This window comes from Mastomys coucha, unplaced genomic scaffold (assembly GCF_008632895.1).
Source record: "Mastomys coucha isolate ucsf_1 unplaced genomic scaffold, UCSF_Mcou_1 pScaffold15, whole genome shotgun sequence".
Taxonomy (NCBI): domain Eukaryota; kingdom Metazoa; phylum Chordata; class Mammalia; order Rodentia; family Muridae; genus Mastomys; species Mastomys coucha.
The window spans coordinates 75,493,241-75,510,058 of NW_022196897.1; the positions used below are offsets into that span (position 1 = coordinate 75,493,241).

The 16,818-nt window shown below is 36.7% G+C and overlaps 2 protein-coding genes across 2 annotated transcripts in view; both read right to left on the reverse strand.

The window, feature by feature from the left end:
• Window positions 1–1,280: 1,280 nt before the first annotated feature.
• Window positions 1,281–2,243, reverse strand: LOC116092205 (olfactory receptor 4C15-like). Its single transcript, XM_031373552.1, has one exon. It carries the CDS (start codon window positions 2,214–2,216, stop codon window positions 1,281–1,283), a length of 936 nt encoding a protein of 311 aa, XP_031229412.1. The 5' UTR covers window positions 2,217–2,243.
• Window positions 2,244–16,559: 14,316 nt separating this feature from the next.
• LOC116091718 (olfactory receptor 140-like) overlaps window positions 16,560–16,818 on the reverse strand; it is a 768-nt gene continuing 509 nt past the window's right edge. Inside the window, exon 2 of the mRNA XM_031373229.1 lies at window positions 16,560–16,816. Coding sequence (XP_031229089.1) covers window positions 16,560–16,816 — 257 coding nt within the window. The remainder of the gene's footprint in view (window positions 16,817–16,818) is intronic.

A 16,818-nucleotide genomic window follows, 5' to 3' on the forward strand; every position in this document is an offset into this window, starting at 1 on the left:
AACACACACACACACTACTGAGCATGAGCTTTTCCTGATATGTGGTTAGTATGTCTAGTATTGCCACACTGAAGGAAACTGATATTCTCTCTCCCAGAAGCTATCAGTTGCAAATAGCCTCTTGGATAGAGGTGGGACTTTGTGTCCACTTCTCAGTGTCTGTGATTGTGCTGGTCCTGTGCATATTGTCCATCTTCTGAGCTCATATGTGTGTCTTCCCTATTCTATCTGAAAATTTTATTTCCATAAACTCATCTACCATTTCTGGTTCCTAAGATATGTCTCCATTTTCACAGAGATACTTGGTTTACTACAAAGCTTGTTACTGTCTGTACTTGTACAGCTGTGAGTCTTTTGTTAATTTCTATATGCTGCAAAAAATAGCTTTTCTTATGAGGGTTGATTTATGCACTGATTTCTGGGTTATTAGAGATGACATTAACAAACACTTGGCCAGACACTAGTATTTTATTTCCTGTAGATCCCATTAACAATCTGTCCTTAGGTTTTTGGTCCCATTAGTATTATCCTGTACTGATACTATATCATGAGGTGAGCAGGAATGAGCTGGTTGGATAATTCCATGTAGTCCCTAGAATTTGTTTGTGTTATTTTTCTTAGAAGATACTCATTGACAAACACATATGAGTTCTTTCTGTCTCCTTCCCCAAGCCGACTGGCATAAAGTGGCGCTTAACCCAAGAAGAAAATGTGTAGGTCGGAATGGGCCAACCAGTTGTTAACTATAAAAATATAAAGAAGTGATTCAGATTCTATAGTAAACTGCAAAGGACTCCAGTAAAATAATGGGATAACTCTAGACAGAAATCAACAGTAGTTCTGTGAAGATTTTCCTCTTGTTAATCCTAATCTCTGGCAGTTACTGAAGTCAATATCATAAATTGATGTTTCTCTCTCTTTATACAGGTTAAACAAATTTTCATACAAATATCTTTGATATAATGAATTTCTTTCAGAATTTTTGAAAGCATGAAATTAATATCCAATATTTCAATTGGAAATTTGAATTGCATTCTTTTTATTAATAGATTCTAAGGAAACAGAATTAAATTCTTTTAAATTTACGCATATAAATATTTCCAACTGAGAGGACATGCCCACTATAAAAGGAAAAGAAAAATTTTCTAACTTCCAAAATAATACCTCTTCTTGAGAATTGCATTAACTCATTATAGGGAATAATACAATATAGTTTTTGTTTGCAACAACTTTGATTCCTTTTACTCTTCATATTAATTTTGATAAAATATAACTTCTTTTTATCTTTCATCTGATACCATTACCAATTTCTTCCACAATTTCCTTATGGCATTTTTCATATCCTTATTCCTAAAAGTGTAAATGATAGGATTAAGCAACGGGGATAGCATGGTATAAAATAATGCTACCATTTTGTCAAAGGAGAAAGCACTGTGAGGCCTTGCATATATAAATATACATGGGACAAAGAACAAGACCACAACAGCAATATGAGACCCACAAGTAGACAGAGCCTTCCACCGCCCTTCAGAACTCTGGGATCTCAAAGACAGCAAGATAAAACCATAGGAGACAAGCAACAAAACAAAGACTATGATACAGATCAACCCACTGTTGGCAACCACGAAAAGGCCAAAGATGTGAGTGTCAGTGCAGGCAAGCTCCAGTAATGGAAATAAGTCGCACATGAAGTGATTAATAACATTGGGTCCACAAAATGGTAGCTGCAAAGTGAAGATAATTTGTACAGTAGAATGTAACAATCCTCCTGCCCAGGCCACCCCCACCAGAGTGCCACAGAGCTTCCTGGTCATGATGGAAGAGTAATGTAAGGGCTTACAAATGGCCACGTAGCGGTCATAGGCCATGGCTGTCAGAAGCATCATCTCAGCCCCACCAAAGAAGTGTTCAACAAAAAGTTGTATCATGCATCCTTCAAAGGAGATGGTTTTCCTCTTGTAGAGAGAGTCTACAATCATCTTGGGTGTCATGGCAGAGGAGAAGCTTGCATCCAGTAAAGACAAGAAAGCCAGGAAGAAATACATGGGAGAACCCAGCAGTGCGGGGCTACAGACAACAGTTACCACAATCATCATGTTGCTCCCAATAGTCGCAATGTAGACAACTAGACATATAAAGAATATTAGTTGTTGAAGATTTGGATTCTGTGAAAGTCCCAGGAAGACAAATTCAGTTACAAAACTCTGGTTTTGCATGATTTCCAAGGAAAAGGTGAATGTCCAATTGAGAGCATATAATTTGGCAATGATGATAAACATTTGTTTTAATCTACTTTATAGTTTCATAGTCATCAATAATTTATTAAGGCCAGCTCTAAAGTGCTTTCAGTGCTTTAATTTCATTGAGAATATAAAAAAATAGGAACATTTCAGATTGATAGTAGATCAGTCATATTGAGGCAGAAATAAATTATGTAAATCTTAAAATGCAGAGCTCTCTGAACATGGCAAAGAAAAGAGTTCCATGTTGTGAAGAGGAGATGTCCATCCATAAGGTGTCTGCTCAGCTCCTAAGGTTATATGACATGTCAGACTTGAAAGTATAACAAATCTCCCTATGGTAACTGTGCCATTTTCAAACTTAGCTATCTGGTAACCTAGTAACATGTCCTACTCACTGGATGATTTTCCATTCATTTCTACTTGTACACACAGATGAAAAGAATAATTGAGTCAAGAAGCACATACTTGTAAATATAAGTACATGCTCATACCTGTTTGGTTAAAACAAAGGAAAACAGAAGAAATTATTTTAAATATTTAAAAATAATCATAGTTGATGAATTCTACTTGCAGTCAACAGAAATTATCTATTAATATAACTAACAAATATACAAATTGTACATTAGTTTCTGTCCTCAAGAAACTGATTTATTTCTTCTAGGTGTTTGTACTATAAATTCCAAAACTACTGATAAACTATCACCAAGAAAGAGTAAGATTAAACAAACTTCAAGCAATCATAGCATCAGCCAATAGTTATCATAGAGAAAAATATGCCAATAAATGACTCAGGATATGGGTAGAACTAAAACAGAAAAGAGAATGAGGTAAAATGTCAGATCAGCTCCTGACTTTTGCTGGCATACTCAACACAAGATTTTCTATTTGTCCTATGGCTTGGAACAGATTTCTTAAGGATCTCGAAACTCTCAAAGGATTTATGTGATATTTCTGTGTATGAACTTGATTTTTAAAAAAAATATATCTCAATTGTTTCTTCAGGGAATCAGAAAAGTTATATCATCAATGCAGTCATAATATCATAAGACAGTGCTGAGAGGTGAGCACATGCCCCACAATCAAATGGATAATATTCTAGTCCTAATTTCAGCTTTACCGATGGTGATTTAAATTTTACCAGGCTTTTTCTATGTTTAAAGTGGTTTAAAAAAAGAATTTGGCCAGTCACAATGATCATTCATATATATATATATATGTATACATATATATATATATATGCATTACACATTTATTTTTGGTATTACAATATAATTACATTTCTTCCTTAATTTTCTAAATTACACCCTTCCTGTACTCCTTACTATCTTTCAAATCATAGCCACTATTATTGTATATATACAAGCACACGTGCAAGAGCACACATACAAACAAACACACAAACACACACACACACCTTTTTTCAATCTGGATAATGCTACTTGTTTCTAGGGCTGAGCATTTAGTATTAGAAGCTGTTTTGTGTTGTGTAACCATTTTGTGTGCTCCTCCCTGGGGAAGACGTTTTTCCCCATTCTCAATATTCTTTAGTTGTCTGTAGTCCTGTGTAGGAGTTGGGCCTTGTGGTCTTTTCCCTGTTCACTTTGCCATGTCATCTATTATTATTCTAGTTCAACTCAAGTTTAGGCAATTATATTGGAATTCTTTATGGATGAAAATCAGAAACTACCAACAGACACAATCTCACAACAAATTCTACGATCCTCTTACAATCTTTCCACCCACTCCTCAGAAATATTCCTGAACCATTAGTATATGAGTGTTTTGTAGATGTATTCATCCAAATGTTTGTGATTCTCTGTAATGGTGCCTGTCTTTTGCACAGAGAAGTTTTCATGGGGAAAGGTGAAGACTTCTTTACTAAACCAGCGTTATCACCAATAATAATTTAAACATCTTTATCCATAGATAAATTAATGACATTGTCCTCAGACAGTTCTAGATAGCTTCACTGAATCAAGAAAATCAAATTAAGTGGAAGAAGTTTTAAAAAAAGGAACAACTTACATTAATTGAATCGTTATTACCTACTGCCTTTGCAAGCTTACATAATTTAAACTTATTCAAATATAAGCCAACTATAATAAATGTTTACTTTCCACTATCAAACACTTAGAAATGCCAGCATGCTCATTGTCAAATAAGAAAAGTAAGTATTCTTTATCCTTACATAAAATACATAAAGTACAGACAGTAACACAGATCAAACTTAGAGACCTTTAAAAGTACACTAGACAATTATGTAACCACATTTTACACAATGTGCATTAATGATAGAAACTATTAATGTCAGCATTATTTTAAGTATTACATAAAAATAAAAAATGTATTAATATAATAAAATATGTTCTTTAAAAATTATGCAAAATTCAGTTATAACTCTTAAAATTGCAACAAAAAATGGTTCATTCATTTAGTTCTTATTTTATAAAACATATGAGCTACTATTCTGGAAGCATAAACAGGTTTAGAACTCAGCCCTAAGGACTTATAAATATGAGATAGGAAATCAAATGATAGAAGACAGTACAGTACAGATACTAACAAATGTGGGAGCTACCTAAAGTAAGCATGGAAATATGTTCATGTAAGTTAAACACTTAGTCATTCTCCATCCAGGTAAGAAAAATTTTTTATGACAATCTGAGAAACACATCCTCTTTCAATTTCAGTTCCTTCTCTCAACTTATGTTCTGATGATTGCCCCCAATGCTATAATTTTCATAATCTTACTGTCTCTGAAAAGGATGGCTGTGATAACATTTCTGTGTTTCCATTGCTGTTAATTCCAGAGGATGCCTGGTTCCTCTCCTGTTATCTTGCTAGTTCATCTCTTTTAAGGGTGACACTAAGCCATGACTAGCACCAACTTAGTGCAGGGCTTCAGATGTTCCATCTTCCTGAGCATTCTAAGGCAGGAACCTAGCATTATTCACAAACTTAGAACACTCTTAGGGAGACTAAGTAGACACATTTAACTTGGAATACTCCACTATGGGACATGTCATTCTTCTTACCTTAATATCCATTCCTATGAAGTTGTTGGTGTGTGGTTGTGCACATGGCAAATTTCATGTTGTACATTATTATATATAAAGATGAGAGAATTCCATGGTTCTACATGAGGATTCTGTAGACACTCTCAGAAAAATTCACTTCTTGATCTTAAAAATGAAGAAGTGATAAAAAACGGAAATATATTTTAAAATAATTCTGTTGGTGAGGTAAAATAAAATATGTGATTATAGCAGTATAGCTTATTTGTATTTAACTTATAGATAAAGTTTAAATGCAATGTTTTTATTAAACCTGTAAGAATGGTTGCTTTCCTCCCCACTTCAAAATTTTGATAATTTTAAAATAGCTGCAGTTTTTCTGGGATGTTTATTATGCATCAAGCCCTGCTGTATGGTTTCATGTGTGTTGTTTTACTTCTATCATCACTGATCGTAGCAACCACAGTTTATGTACTGCAGTCTAATTAAAAGTCTCCTGTAAAATGAAATAAAAGAGTTATAAGCCTCACCGTGTCTGCCAATTTCTTAACTGTCCAGTGATGACACTATCCTGTTGTATATGCAGTAGTCTACCCAGTTTCTGGTCAGCCTCCAAGGCTTCCTCTAGTTTTTCTTCTTCTCTGAGACAAAGAGGACGGGGATCTTCAGCAAACCAATGTCCTTCATATGCTGTCTGCAGAGTGGTATCAAGAAGAAACCAGAAAAGCAAAACTTTCCTTCTTCATGTACAACTGGAATTTAAGACATGGCATTTGAAAACACATAGCTCCACCCAGCCCAGGACTTGGAAACTTTCCATCATCATGATTTTCCATAACATAAATTTGACTGGTGTTTCTTCTTCATGTGTTTATAAATATCTATGTCCCCAAAGAATTAAAAGATTTTTTTCATTTTCTTGAACCTCTGCTTTCAATTTGAAGATGCTTCCAAGTAGAAAAACTGAGTTCTGAGACAAGATTATGTCCATCCAAAAGAAACAAATTTCTTGAAGAGCTGAATGCTTATTAAAAACTTAAATGTATATTTTCACATTTGCCAGATGCTCAAAATATTATGTTTTAATTCCAAAAAGGTATTTTAGAGGTTTCACTAGCTTTAACGCAAATGTAAAAATTTGGCAATTAATTTATCTCTATTCATATATTTTTATGATATATTTATTAATGTCATGTTAGAACCTGAAATATAAGAAAAAATGTGTTTATCTCACTGGAATCCTTCAAAACAGACCATAAAAGGAAAAATATCTGATTTGCTCATTAACAAATATTTTATTTTACTTAGTTTTCAGACTTCATATAGAAAGGCAGAATTGAGGTCATTCCCAGAAGCATTCTTACTTCAATAACCTATTGGGTTAAACTGAGTATTTAATTCCTGGTACATGCTAATACTAAAAACAATCTATCTCTAAATTTTAGAAAACTTCTACAGCTTTTTTGTTGAATTATATTTTCCTTGAGTTCAGCTGAATACTACTAATCATCATGCAAAAACAAACAAACAAAAAACAACCAAAACAAATGAAAAAGAAACAACCAAAGCAGTCAAAAACTAATAAACTTTAATATTAGCTACCTCCAGTACCCCATCCCCAACTGCTACATATTTCTGCTCAATTTCCTGACCCTCAGTACTTCTCTCCTGTCTCTTCCCATACTTGATCCTGGCCCCCTCATTTTCCTTCCCCCTCCTCTTGCCCTCTCAGGTCTCTCCCTCTATCTCCCATGATTATTTTGTTCCCCCTTCTAAGTAGGATTGAAGCATCCACACTTTGGTCTTCTTTCTTCTTAAGTTTCACATAGTCTGTGAGTTGTATCCTGGGTATTCTGAGCTTTTGGGCTAATATCCAATTATTATGAGTGAGTATATAACATGTGTGTTCTTTTGTGCCTGGGTTACCTCACTCAGGATGATATTTTCTAGTTCCATCCATTTGCCTGTGAGTTTCATGAAGTCATTGTTTTTAATAGTTGAATAGTAAGTATTACATTGTATAAATATACCACATTTTCTGTATCCATTCTTTGGTTGAGGGACACCTGAGTTGTTTCCAGCTTCTGGCTATTATAAATAAGGCTGCTATAAACATAGTGGAACAGTTGTCCTTCTTATATGTTGGAGCATCTTTTGGGTATATGCCAAACAGTGGTATAGGTGGGGGTAGCCACTAGAAATTCCCAGTTGCTGAGGAAGCAATAGGTTCCCAGGACCCAACAGGGATGACATTAGCTGAAATACCCAACAAAGGGGAGAGAGAAACCATGTCCCATAGATAGGCATGGCCCCCCAGTTGAGGGATGCGGTCACCCACCTATCTCAAAAATTTTAACCCAAAATTATTTCTATCTAAAGGAAATTCAGGGACAAAAAATTGGAGCAGAGACAAAAGGAAATGCCATCAGAGACTGCCCCACCTAGGGATCCACCTCATCTTCAAGTACCCTTGACCCTATTGCTGATACCAAGAAGTGCTTTGGTGACAGGAGTATGATATAGCTGTCCCTTGAGAGGCTCTGCCAATACCTGACAAATAAAGTTGCAGAATCCTACAACCAACCATCGGGATGAGCATGAGGACCCTAATGGAAGAGTTAGGGGAAGGCTATGTAGCAGGAGGGAATTGCAATCCCATAGGAAGAACAACAATATCAACTAGCCAGTACACCCAGAGCTTCTAAGGACTAAACCACCAACCAAAGAGAACACATGGAGGGACCCATGGCTCCAGCTACATATGTAGCAGAGGATGGCCTTATCTGGCATCAATGTAAGGGGTGCCTCTTGGTCCTGTGGAGGCTTGATACACCAGCTAGAGTGGTGAGGCAGGACTGGGTGGGTGGGTGTGGGAACACCCTCATAGAGACAAAGAGGAGGGGGTAGGGGATGGGTTATTTACTGGGAAGGAGGACATTTGAAATATAAATAAAATAACCAAAAGAATAAAATTAAATAATAAAAAATAAAGGTTAACATTTGATGACAAAATGAACTAAGAATATTTATGAGGAGTCTGGAAATAAGTATTTTAAACAAACATTTAAGTGGTTACTCTAAGATTTAGAATTTTTCATTTGCTTACCTACCCATACTTTATTGTTATATTGAAATATTCTCAGATATGAATTTTAGTTATGATCTGTATTACTAGGACAGCACAGCATACCAAATACAATTTACAGATTTTTGCACTAGTCATTTCTCATCCTAATTATTGAATTATATTATCATCATTATAATGAACGTTTTCAAATTCTTGATTTAGAGTCAGAGTTATGAAATTCACTTTAGCCATTTATATTAAATAGACATAAGAAAAGAGTATTGGCATTACCACATTATAACATGAAAAACTAAATCAGACAATAAGCGTCATCTGCCAAAACAAAAATAAAGACCAAACCTCCTGAATCATGAGCCAATACCCTTAGTCTCATATTTTTGTCATTTCTAGTTATTATGTTATAGCCTACTTATGCTGTCATCCATTGTTAGGTATATTGGAATTATCTACTAAAAGAAACACACAAATATTTTTGCAACAATTGTTATTTATTACAGTTATTTTTAAACAAAATGAGTTCTATCTACTTAGCATGTACCTTACTGGTTTGTTTGTTTTTTTAAACTTCTGCTTTTCTCTCAATCATTACATGGTGACCACACTTTCCCCTTTCTCCGCTCCTCCCAGTCTCTTCCCTCAGTCTCCCATAGATCAATTCCCCTCTCTGCCTTTTCAAAGGAAAAAAAAAGAATAAAAGAAAACAAGAGCAGGTCTTTCAGAAATAGTTACTTAACTTGGCCTAACAACATATGGTAAAACTGGGCAAAACCTCCCATACCCCAACTAGATGTGGCAACACATAGGAGGAAAATGGTCTCAAGCACAAGCGAAAGAGTCAGAGACAACCTCCTCTCCTGTTGTTGGGAGTTGTACAGAACAAGCTCCACAACTATAAGGTATTTGCAGAAGTCTTAGCTCAGACCCATCCAGGACCCATGTTTGTTGCTTCAGTTTCTGTGAGCCCCTATGAGCCCTGCTTACTTATCTCTGTGGCCCTTGTTCTCATAATGTCCTTGATGCCATGGGCTCCTACAACTCTTCCTCCCCATCTTCTGTGGGTTTTCCCTGGCTCCACCTCGTGTTTGTTTGTGAGTCTGGGCACCTGTGACCATCAGTTTCTGGCTGTTGTATGTGTGTAGCAGAATGTCAAAAGGGATTATTTATTTATCTACTTAATTATCTATCATCTGTCTGTCCGTCTAATAGTCTCTCATATGTTATATCCACACAGAAAATTTTCCCTTCCTTCTCCCCTTACAGCCCTTCACCACAACTTCCTCTCCCTCTTAATCCACACTATTTCTCTTCAGAAAAGGGCAAGCCTTCCAGAGATAACAAATATGGTGTATCAAGTTGCAATAAGACTAGAAATCTTCCCTTGTGTTAAGGATGGATAAGGTAACCCAGTGGAAGAAAAGGGGTCCCAAAAGAAGGTAAAGACACAAGGATCCCAAAGAGTCACAGACATCCCTGTTCCCACTCATAGGATTCCTACAAGAACAGCAAGCTACACAACCATAGTGTATGTGTAGAGTGCCTAGTTGAGACCATGCAACTGTTGGTTCAGTCTCTCTGAGGCCCTATGAGGCCAGGTTAGTTGGGTCCTCGCCCTTTAGGCAGTGTCATTGGGCTCCCTCTCCTGGCATGGATCTCAAACTCCACCTCTTGTTCGTTGGCCACTCCCAAAATATCTGCGTTAATTTTACTCCAACACATCTTATAGGCAGGACTGTTGGGCGCTGTGCTGCCTCCACATTCCCAGCACTGGTCATCCCCATCACAGGTGGAGAACCGGGCACCACTCAGGAGGTGGGAAAACAAAAGGGATAAGAGAAAATGACCCATGTCCTGCCAGAGGTCCAGTACTCTGGGCGGCAGAAGCCGGTGTCTGACTGTCTGCCCCACTCCACCCAGTGGGTGTCTGGATCCCAGTCCTTGGAGGGGGGTGGAACAGCTCAGGGTATGGGGATCCCTGTGCCTTATGGAGGCCAAGGACACAGGGTCTAGCCCCTGGTCACCTCAGAGAGAGATGGGGTGGGGAAAGGAAGTGGCACCTGCTCCAAGTGGTTGTTCCTGCGAACAAGGGAGTTGAAAGGAGGTAATGCATGGTGGTAAGATGTTTTATTGTAGAAAGAAGAGAGAAGAGAAAGGCAAGTAGAGGCCAGCCTTGGCTGCATGGAGAGAGGGGGAAGGGAAGAGGAGAAAGTAAAGATAGGAAGAGTAAAAGGCTAAGAGGGAAGAGAGAAGAAGAGGGGAAGGGAGGGGACAAAACTGCCCCTTATATGGTGGGATGGGCTACCTGACTGTGGTCAGATGACTGTGGGGGTGGAGTCCAGCCAGAATGCTGGGAGCTTGGGCATTGTCTAGGCACAGAATAATGGAGTGAGGTGCCAGCCATTTATGTTTGGGAATGTGTCTCCACTGTTCCGTCCCTTGTAGAATTTCCCGCTGGGTCTCCCAAAGTTAAGACTCGCTCAACGAAAACACAGACTGCTTTTCAAGGCCCAACACAGGACAAATTGGAGGTCAAAGACTTTGAAGTTGTGTTGGTGTCCCACACTAGAAGTCTTGTCTGGTTAGAGGAGATTGCCATTTCAAGCTCCCTATACCCCTTACTAGGATTCTTATCTAGTGTCATCCCAATAGATTCCTGGGAGTTTCTCTTGCATTGGATTTCTACATTGTCTCCAAACACCACAAATTCCAGTTAGCTCTCTGAGTATACAATTCCTCTATCCCTCACACTCCTACCTGCTCCCACCTGCTCCCATTCCCTCCTGCCCCGAGTCTACCCACACTATCTAGTCTATTTCTTCTTCCTATGGATATCCATGTATTCCCACAGCTAAAACAACTCTGTAAAATAAAAGAACATCCAGATGCATTGTCATTCCTCCTTTTGAGCAGTACTGCAGAGCTACGGTAATAAGAACAGCATTGTATTTCCATAAAATAGACTGGTTGATCAGTGGATTTGAATCAAAACCTGCACACTCACAATATAAATCCATACACACATAGTCACATGATTTTTTATAAAGAAGCCAGAAATACACAATGAAAAAAAGGAAAGCATCTTCAAAAAATAGTGCTAATCCATCTGGATGTTTACATGTACAAGAGTGTAAATAGATATTTATCTATCACCTTGTACAAAAATCAAGTCCAAATGGATCATAGACTCAACATAAAACCTAAATACACTGAACCTAATAGAAGAGAAAATGGGAAAGAGCGTTGAACACATTGGAATAGGATACAACTTCCTGAACAAAACACCAATAGCACAGACCATAAGAACAAATATAAAATTAAGAAGCTCTGTATATATTGGATATTAGCCCTCTATGGGATGTAGGATTGATAAAGATCTTTTCCAAATCAGTTGGTTGCCATTTTGTCCTATTGACAGTATCCTTTGCATTACAGAAGCTTTTCAATTTTATAAAGAACTCAAGAAGTTAGACTTCAGAAAATCAAATAACCTTATTAAAAATGGGGTACAGAGCTAAACAGAATTTTCAACTGAGTAATACTGAATGGCTGAGACGCATCTAAAAAAATGTTCAACATCCTTAGTCATCAGGAAAATGCAAGTCAAAACAACCCTGGGATTCCATCTCACATCAGTCTGAATGGTTCAAATCAAAAGCTTAGGTGACAACAGATGCTGGCAAGGATGTGGGGAAATAGAAACACTCTTCCATTGTTGGTGGAATTTCAAGTTGGTACTCTGGAAATCAGTCTGGAGGTTCCTCAGAAAACTGACCATAGTACTACCTGAGCATCCAGCTATACCACTCTTGGGCATATACCCAAAAGATTTCCCAAAATATAACAAGGTCACATGTTCCACTATGTTCATAGCAGCTTTATTTATACTAACCAGAAGCTGGAAACAATCCAGATGTCCCTCAACAGAGGAATGAATACAGAAAATGTGGTATATTTATACAATGGAGTACTACTCAGCTATTAAAAACAATGACTTCATGAAATTTGCAGGCAAATGGATGGAACTAGAAAATATCATCCTGAGTGAGGAAACCCAGTCACAAAAAACACACATAGTATGTACCCACTGATAAGTGGATATTAGCCCAAAAGTTCAGAATACCCCAAGATACAATTCACAGACCACATGAAGCATAAGAAGAAGGAAGACCAAAGTGTGGCTACTTCAGTCCTTCTCAGAAGGGGGAACAAAATACTCCTAAGAGGTAGAGGGTAGGATGGATTTGGGAGGAAGAAGGGAGGAAAAAAAGGGGATAGGATCAGGTGTAGAAGAGGGAGGAGATGTAAAATGGGTCAGGTAATTTAACAGAGGTGTGTAGCAATGGGGGATGGGAACTGGGGGTAACCACCAGAGAGTCCCAGATACCAGGAAAGCAAGAGGCTCCCAGGACCCAATGTGGATAAGCTTAGCTGAAATACCCAACAAAGGGCAGGGAGAACCTGTAGAGACCATATCCAGAGGTTAGGCAAGGCCCCTGGTTGGGGGATGAGGCCACGCACTCATCTCCAAATTTTTAACCCAGAATTGCTCCTGTCTAAAAGAAATATGGGAGGAAAGTGTGGATCAGAGACTGAAGGAAAGGCCACCCAGAGACTGCCACACCAAGGGATCAATCCCATATACAGACACCAAATCCAGACACTATTGGGGATGCCAAGAAGTCCTTGATGATAGGATCCTGATATAGTTGTTTACTGAGAGGCTCTGCCTGAGCCTGGCAAATACAGATTCAGATGCTCACAGCCAACCATTGGACTAAGAATGGGGACCCCAATGGTGGAATTAGGGAAAGAACTGAAGGAGCTGAAAGGGTTTGCAACACCATAGGAAGAACAGCAATACCAATCAACCAGATCCACGAGAGCTCCCAGGGACTAAGCCATTAACCAAAGAGTACACATGGAAGGACCCAAGGCTCTAGCAGTGTATGTAGCAGAGGGTGACCTTATCTGGCATTAATGAGAAGAGAGGCCCTTGGTCCTGTAAAGGCTTTGTGCCCCAGTTTAGTGAAATGCCTGGGCAGTAAGGTGGGAGTGGGTGAGTTGGGACAGGGGGATCATCCTCATAGAAGCAAGAGGAGGGGATATGGGACATGAGTTTTGTGGAGGGGAAACCAGAAAAGAGGATATTTGAAATGTAAATAAAGTACCCATTAAAATATAAAAAGAACATTTCTGACGATGAATTTTAAAATGCAAGACAAAAAAGTTAAGAAGATTCTATAAGGCAAAGGACAGTGCCAATAGAACAAAACAGCACTCTACAGAATGGTTAAAGATTTTCACCATCCTCACATCTGACAGAGGGCTATTATCCAAAATACATAAAGAACTCAAGAAGCTAGATATTAACAAGCCATATAATCCAAATTTAAATCTGGGAATCAGATCTAAAGAACATTCTCAACAAAGAAAATTCAAATGGCTGAGAAACACTTAAAATCAGGGAAATGCAAATAGAAACTATTTTTGAGACTCCATTTTACACCTGTCAGGATGGCTAAGATAAAAAATGCAAGTGACAGCTCATTTTGGCATGGATGTAGAACAAGAGATACAATCCTCCATTACTGGAGGATGTGCAAACTAGGACAGCTACTATGAAAATAAGTATGGCAGTTCCTCAGAAAACTGAAAATCAATCTACCTCAAGAACCAACTATACTACCTTTAGACATATACCCAAAAGATACTTTATCCAACCACAAGAAAACCTCCTCAACTACTTTCATAGCAGCTTTATTTATAATAGCCAGAAATTGGAAACAATCTAAATGTCCCCTAACCAAAGAATATATAAAGAAAATGTGGTGCATTTACATAATGGTGTATCATTCTGCTATTGAAAGCAGTGAGATCATGAAATTTGTAGCCAAATGCATGGAACTAGAAAAGATCCTGAGTGAGGTAACCCAGACCCAAAAAGATAAAAGTCTTTCCAATTCAATGCACGTAGCTTACATTTAAATTGCTTATATAGAACTAAATATAATGGATTTTAGAAACAATTTCTATTCAATGCTAAAGGAAACCCAATACAATTTTGAAATCAGAACAATCATGGCAAGAGAAGGAAATTTGCCAACTCTTTTCTGAATTATATTTCTTTCTCTATAGAGCCAATGTATTGATGATGCTTTCTAAATATTGCTATGCCACAGAATGCATGGATTCCATAATAAAGTGTGGATTACCAGCATGAGGACAAGTGCTGTATGTGGTTAAAAGGTAGTTTTGCAATATAGGCAGTTATGACTATATGTATGAATTATGAAAACAGACTGCATTTCTAAAAAGTTCCAATAGTTATTCAGAACAGAGTCTTGTAAGAAAGCTACATTGTTTAGTATTAAAACATTTCTCTTTGGTCAACTATAAAATAATCATTCCTGATTTCTGATGGTTGAAATTATAACATACCTCCTAAAGAAGATTTTGTTTTGAAGAATTATTTACTTTATATGTATTTTTCTTGAATGTACATGAGCACACCATGTGTGTAGTACCCATTTGTGTCAGAAGAGGTTGATGGATCCTCTAGAACTGGAGGTTCATATGATCATAAGCTGTCATGTAGGTGCTTAAAGTGAACCCAAAACTTCTGTTCCCCTAACAAGTAATCTTAACCACTGAGCAATCTCTCCAGTCCCTAATGTAAAGTTTTGAAGAAGAGTCCACATTCAGTAAACTGAACTTAAAACCAACTCTTTAAAAGTAAAATTCTTTCTTTGATTGTTTGTGGGAGCACACTCATAGAGACAAAGGGGAAGGGGGAGAGGGTGAATGTGGGAGGAGAGTTTGTAAAGGGGTAACCTGGGAAGGAGGATATCATTTGAGATATAAACAAATAGAATGATTAATAATAAAAAATTTAAAAGTACACATAGTAAAAATTTACTATTTTGCTATCAAAAAAGTAAAATTGTTTCATATAGATTCTTGTGTTTTTCAAAACACCTGCATTTAATTGCCACTAATGATTTTTAATTTAAGAATTGATGCTGTTTATGACATAATTGAGAGGTAAATTGTACATAAAGCCAGAATTTAAAATTCATCATCAGGAATATGGCATAATAATGTACTATTGGCTCTGGAGGAAGGGATATTTAAGTTCAAGACTGATGTACCAGTTTTGTGTTTAAAATAATTATCAGGTACTAATTTTATAAGGTACCATAACTGTCACTTAAATTGCTTATATAGAACTAAATATGATGAATTTGGGAAACACAGATTCTATCCAATAGTAAAGGAAACCTAATACAATTTTGAAATCATATAGAGCTAACATGTAGCAAGAGAAGAGATTTTTGTCAACTATCTTTCCCCCAAATTGGACTTCCTTTTACTTTAGATACTCAGAGATAACACAGTTTAAAAACCAACCAGGTACAATGTGCAAGACTCAAACTGAAAAAATAGAAAAGAAAAGAAAAGAAAAAAAGAAGTATATATAAAATAAGATTTTTTTTGTGACCAAAATCGTGAATTTTATACTCTTTGAAATACTTAAGAGTATCTAATTTAAATCTAAAGTGTTAATATGACAAGCAGCTCTCACTGTCATAATCTAATCACTTCACTTTTCTAAACTACATTTTATTTCATCTATAAAACTATTAAAATTATAAAAGAAACAGTTAAGTAGACTAGGAAATAATTTATGCTAAAATATCTCCATTTGGCCATAGTCCCTTGGTTAATATTGAATTTAAACATTAAATAGAAATTTCTAGAAATAATTTATAAATTTCAGTTGAATGAACTTTGTCATGTGAAGAAATAGCACACCATATCACTGGGACAAGACTTTTTCACCATTCCATCATATTCAAAATTTGGACTCTATCCATTTTTAATATTTAAGTAGTTGCCAAGGTATTAGCATGGATTGCCAAGATATCATAGTGCTTTGTTTTAATAACTCTGACTTCACTAAATAATGATCACAAATTAAAGGTATTATGTACAAGTGTATTTTTTATACTATATTTTTATTTTATAGGTAGTTGTATTTAACATTTTATTGTGCAGAATTTAAAAATTAATTTATTATAGATTATCTTCATAAAGAAACATGTATGTAGAGTTTTAATAATATTAATTTTGGGCACTACTGAGGATCTTTAAATTTACTTCTCATTAGTAAGAATCAATATTGTGGGGAAATACAAAAACAAGATATTCATATTAAAATCATTTGTTATCTAAGATTGAATTCTTTTTTAGTAACATTCTAATGGCATTTTTAACTTCTGCATTCCTTACAGTGTAGATAATTGGATTTAACATGGGAGTGACAAGAGTGTAAAACACTGCTATGGCTTTATCTGTATGAAAAGTTGTTACTGGTCGCATATATGTATAAATGCATGGCACAAAGAACAAGACAACAACTGTGATGTGGGAGCTACAGGTAGAGAGGGCCTTTTTCCTCCCTGCAGAGCTATGTGTC

Bases quoted from the DNA above. Each gene is read 5' to 3' on its own strand.
- LOC116092205 (XM_031373552.1), bottom strand. From the start codon at position 2,216: ATGCAAAACCAGAGTTTTGTAACTGAATTTGTCTTCCTGGGACTTTCA.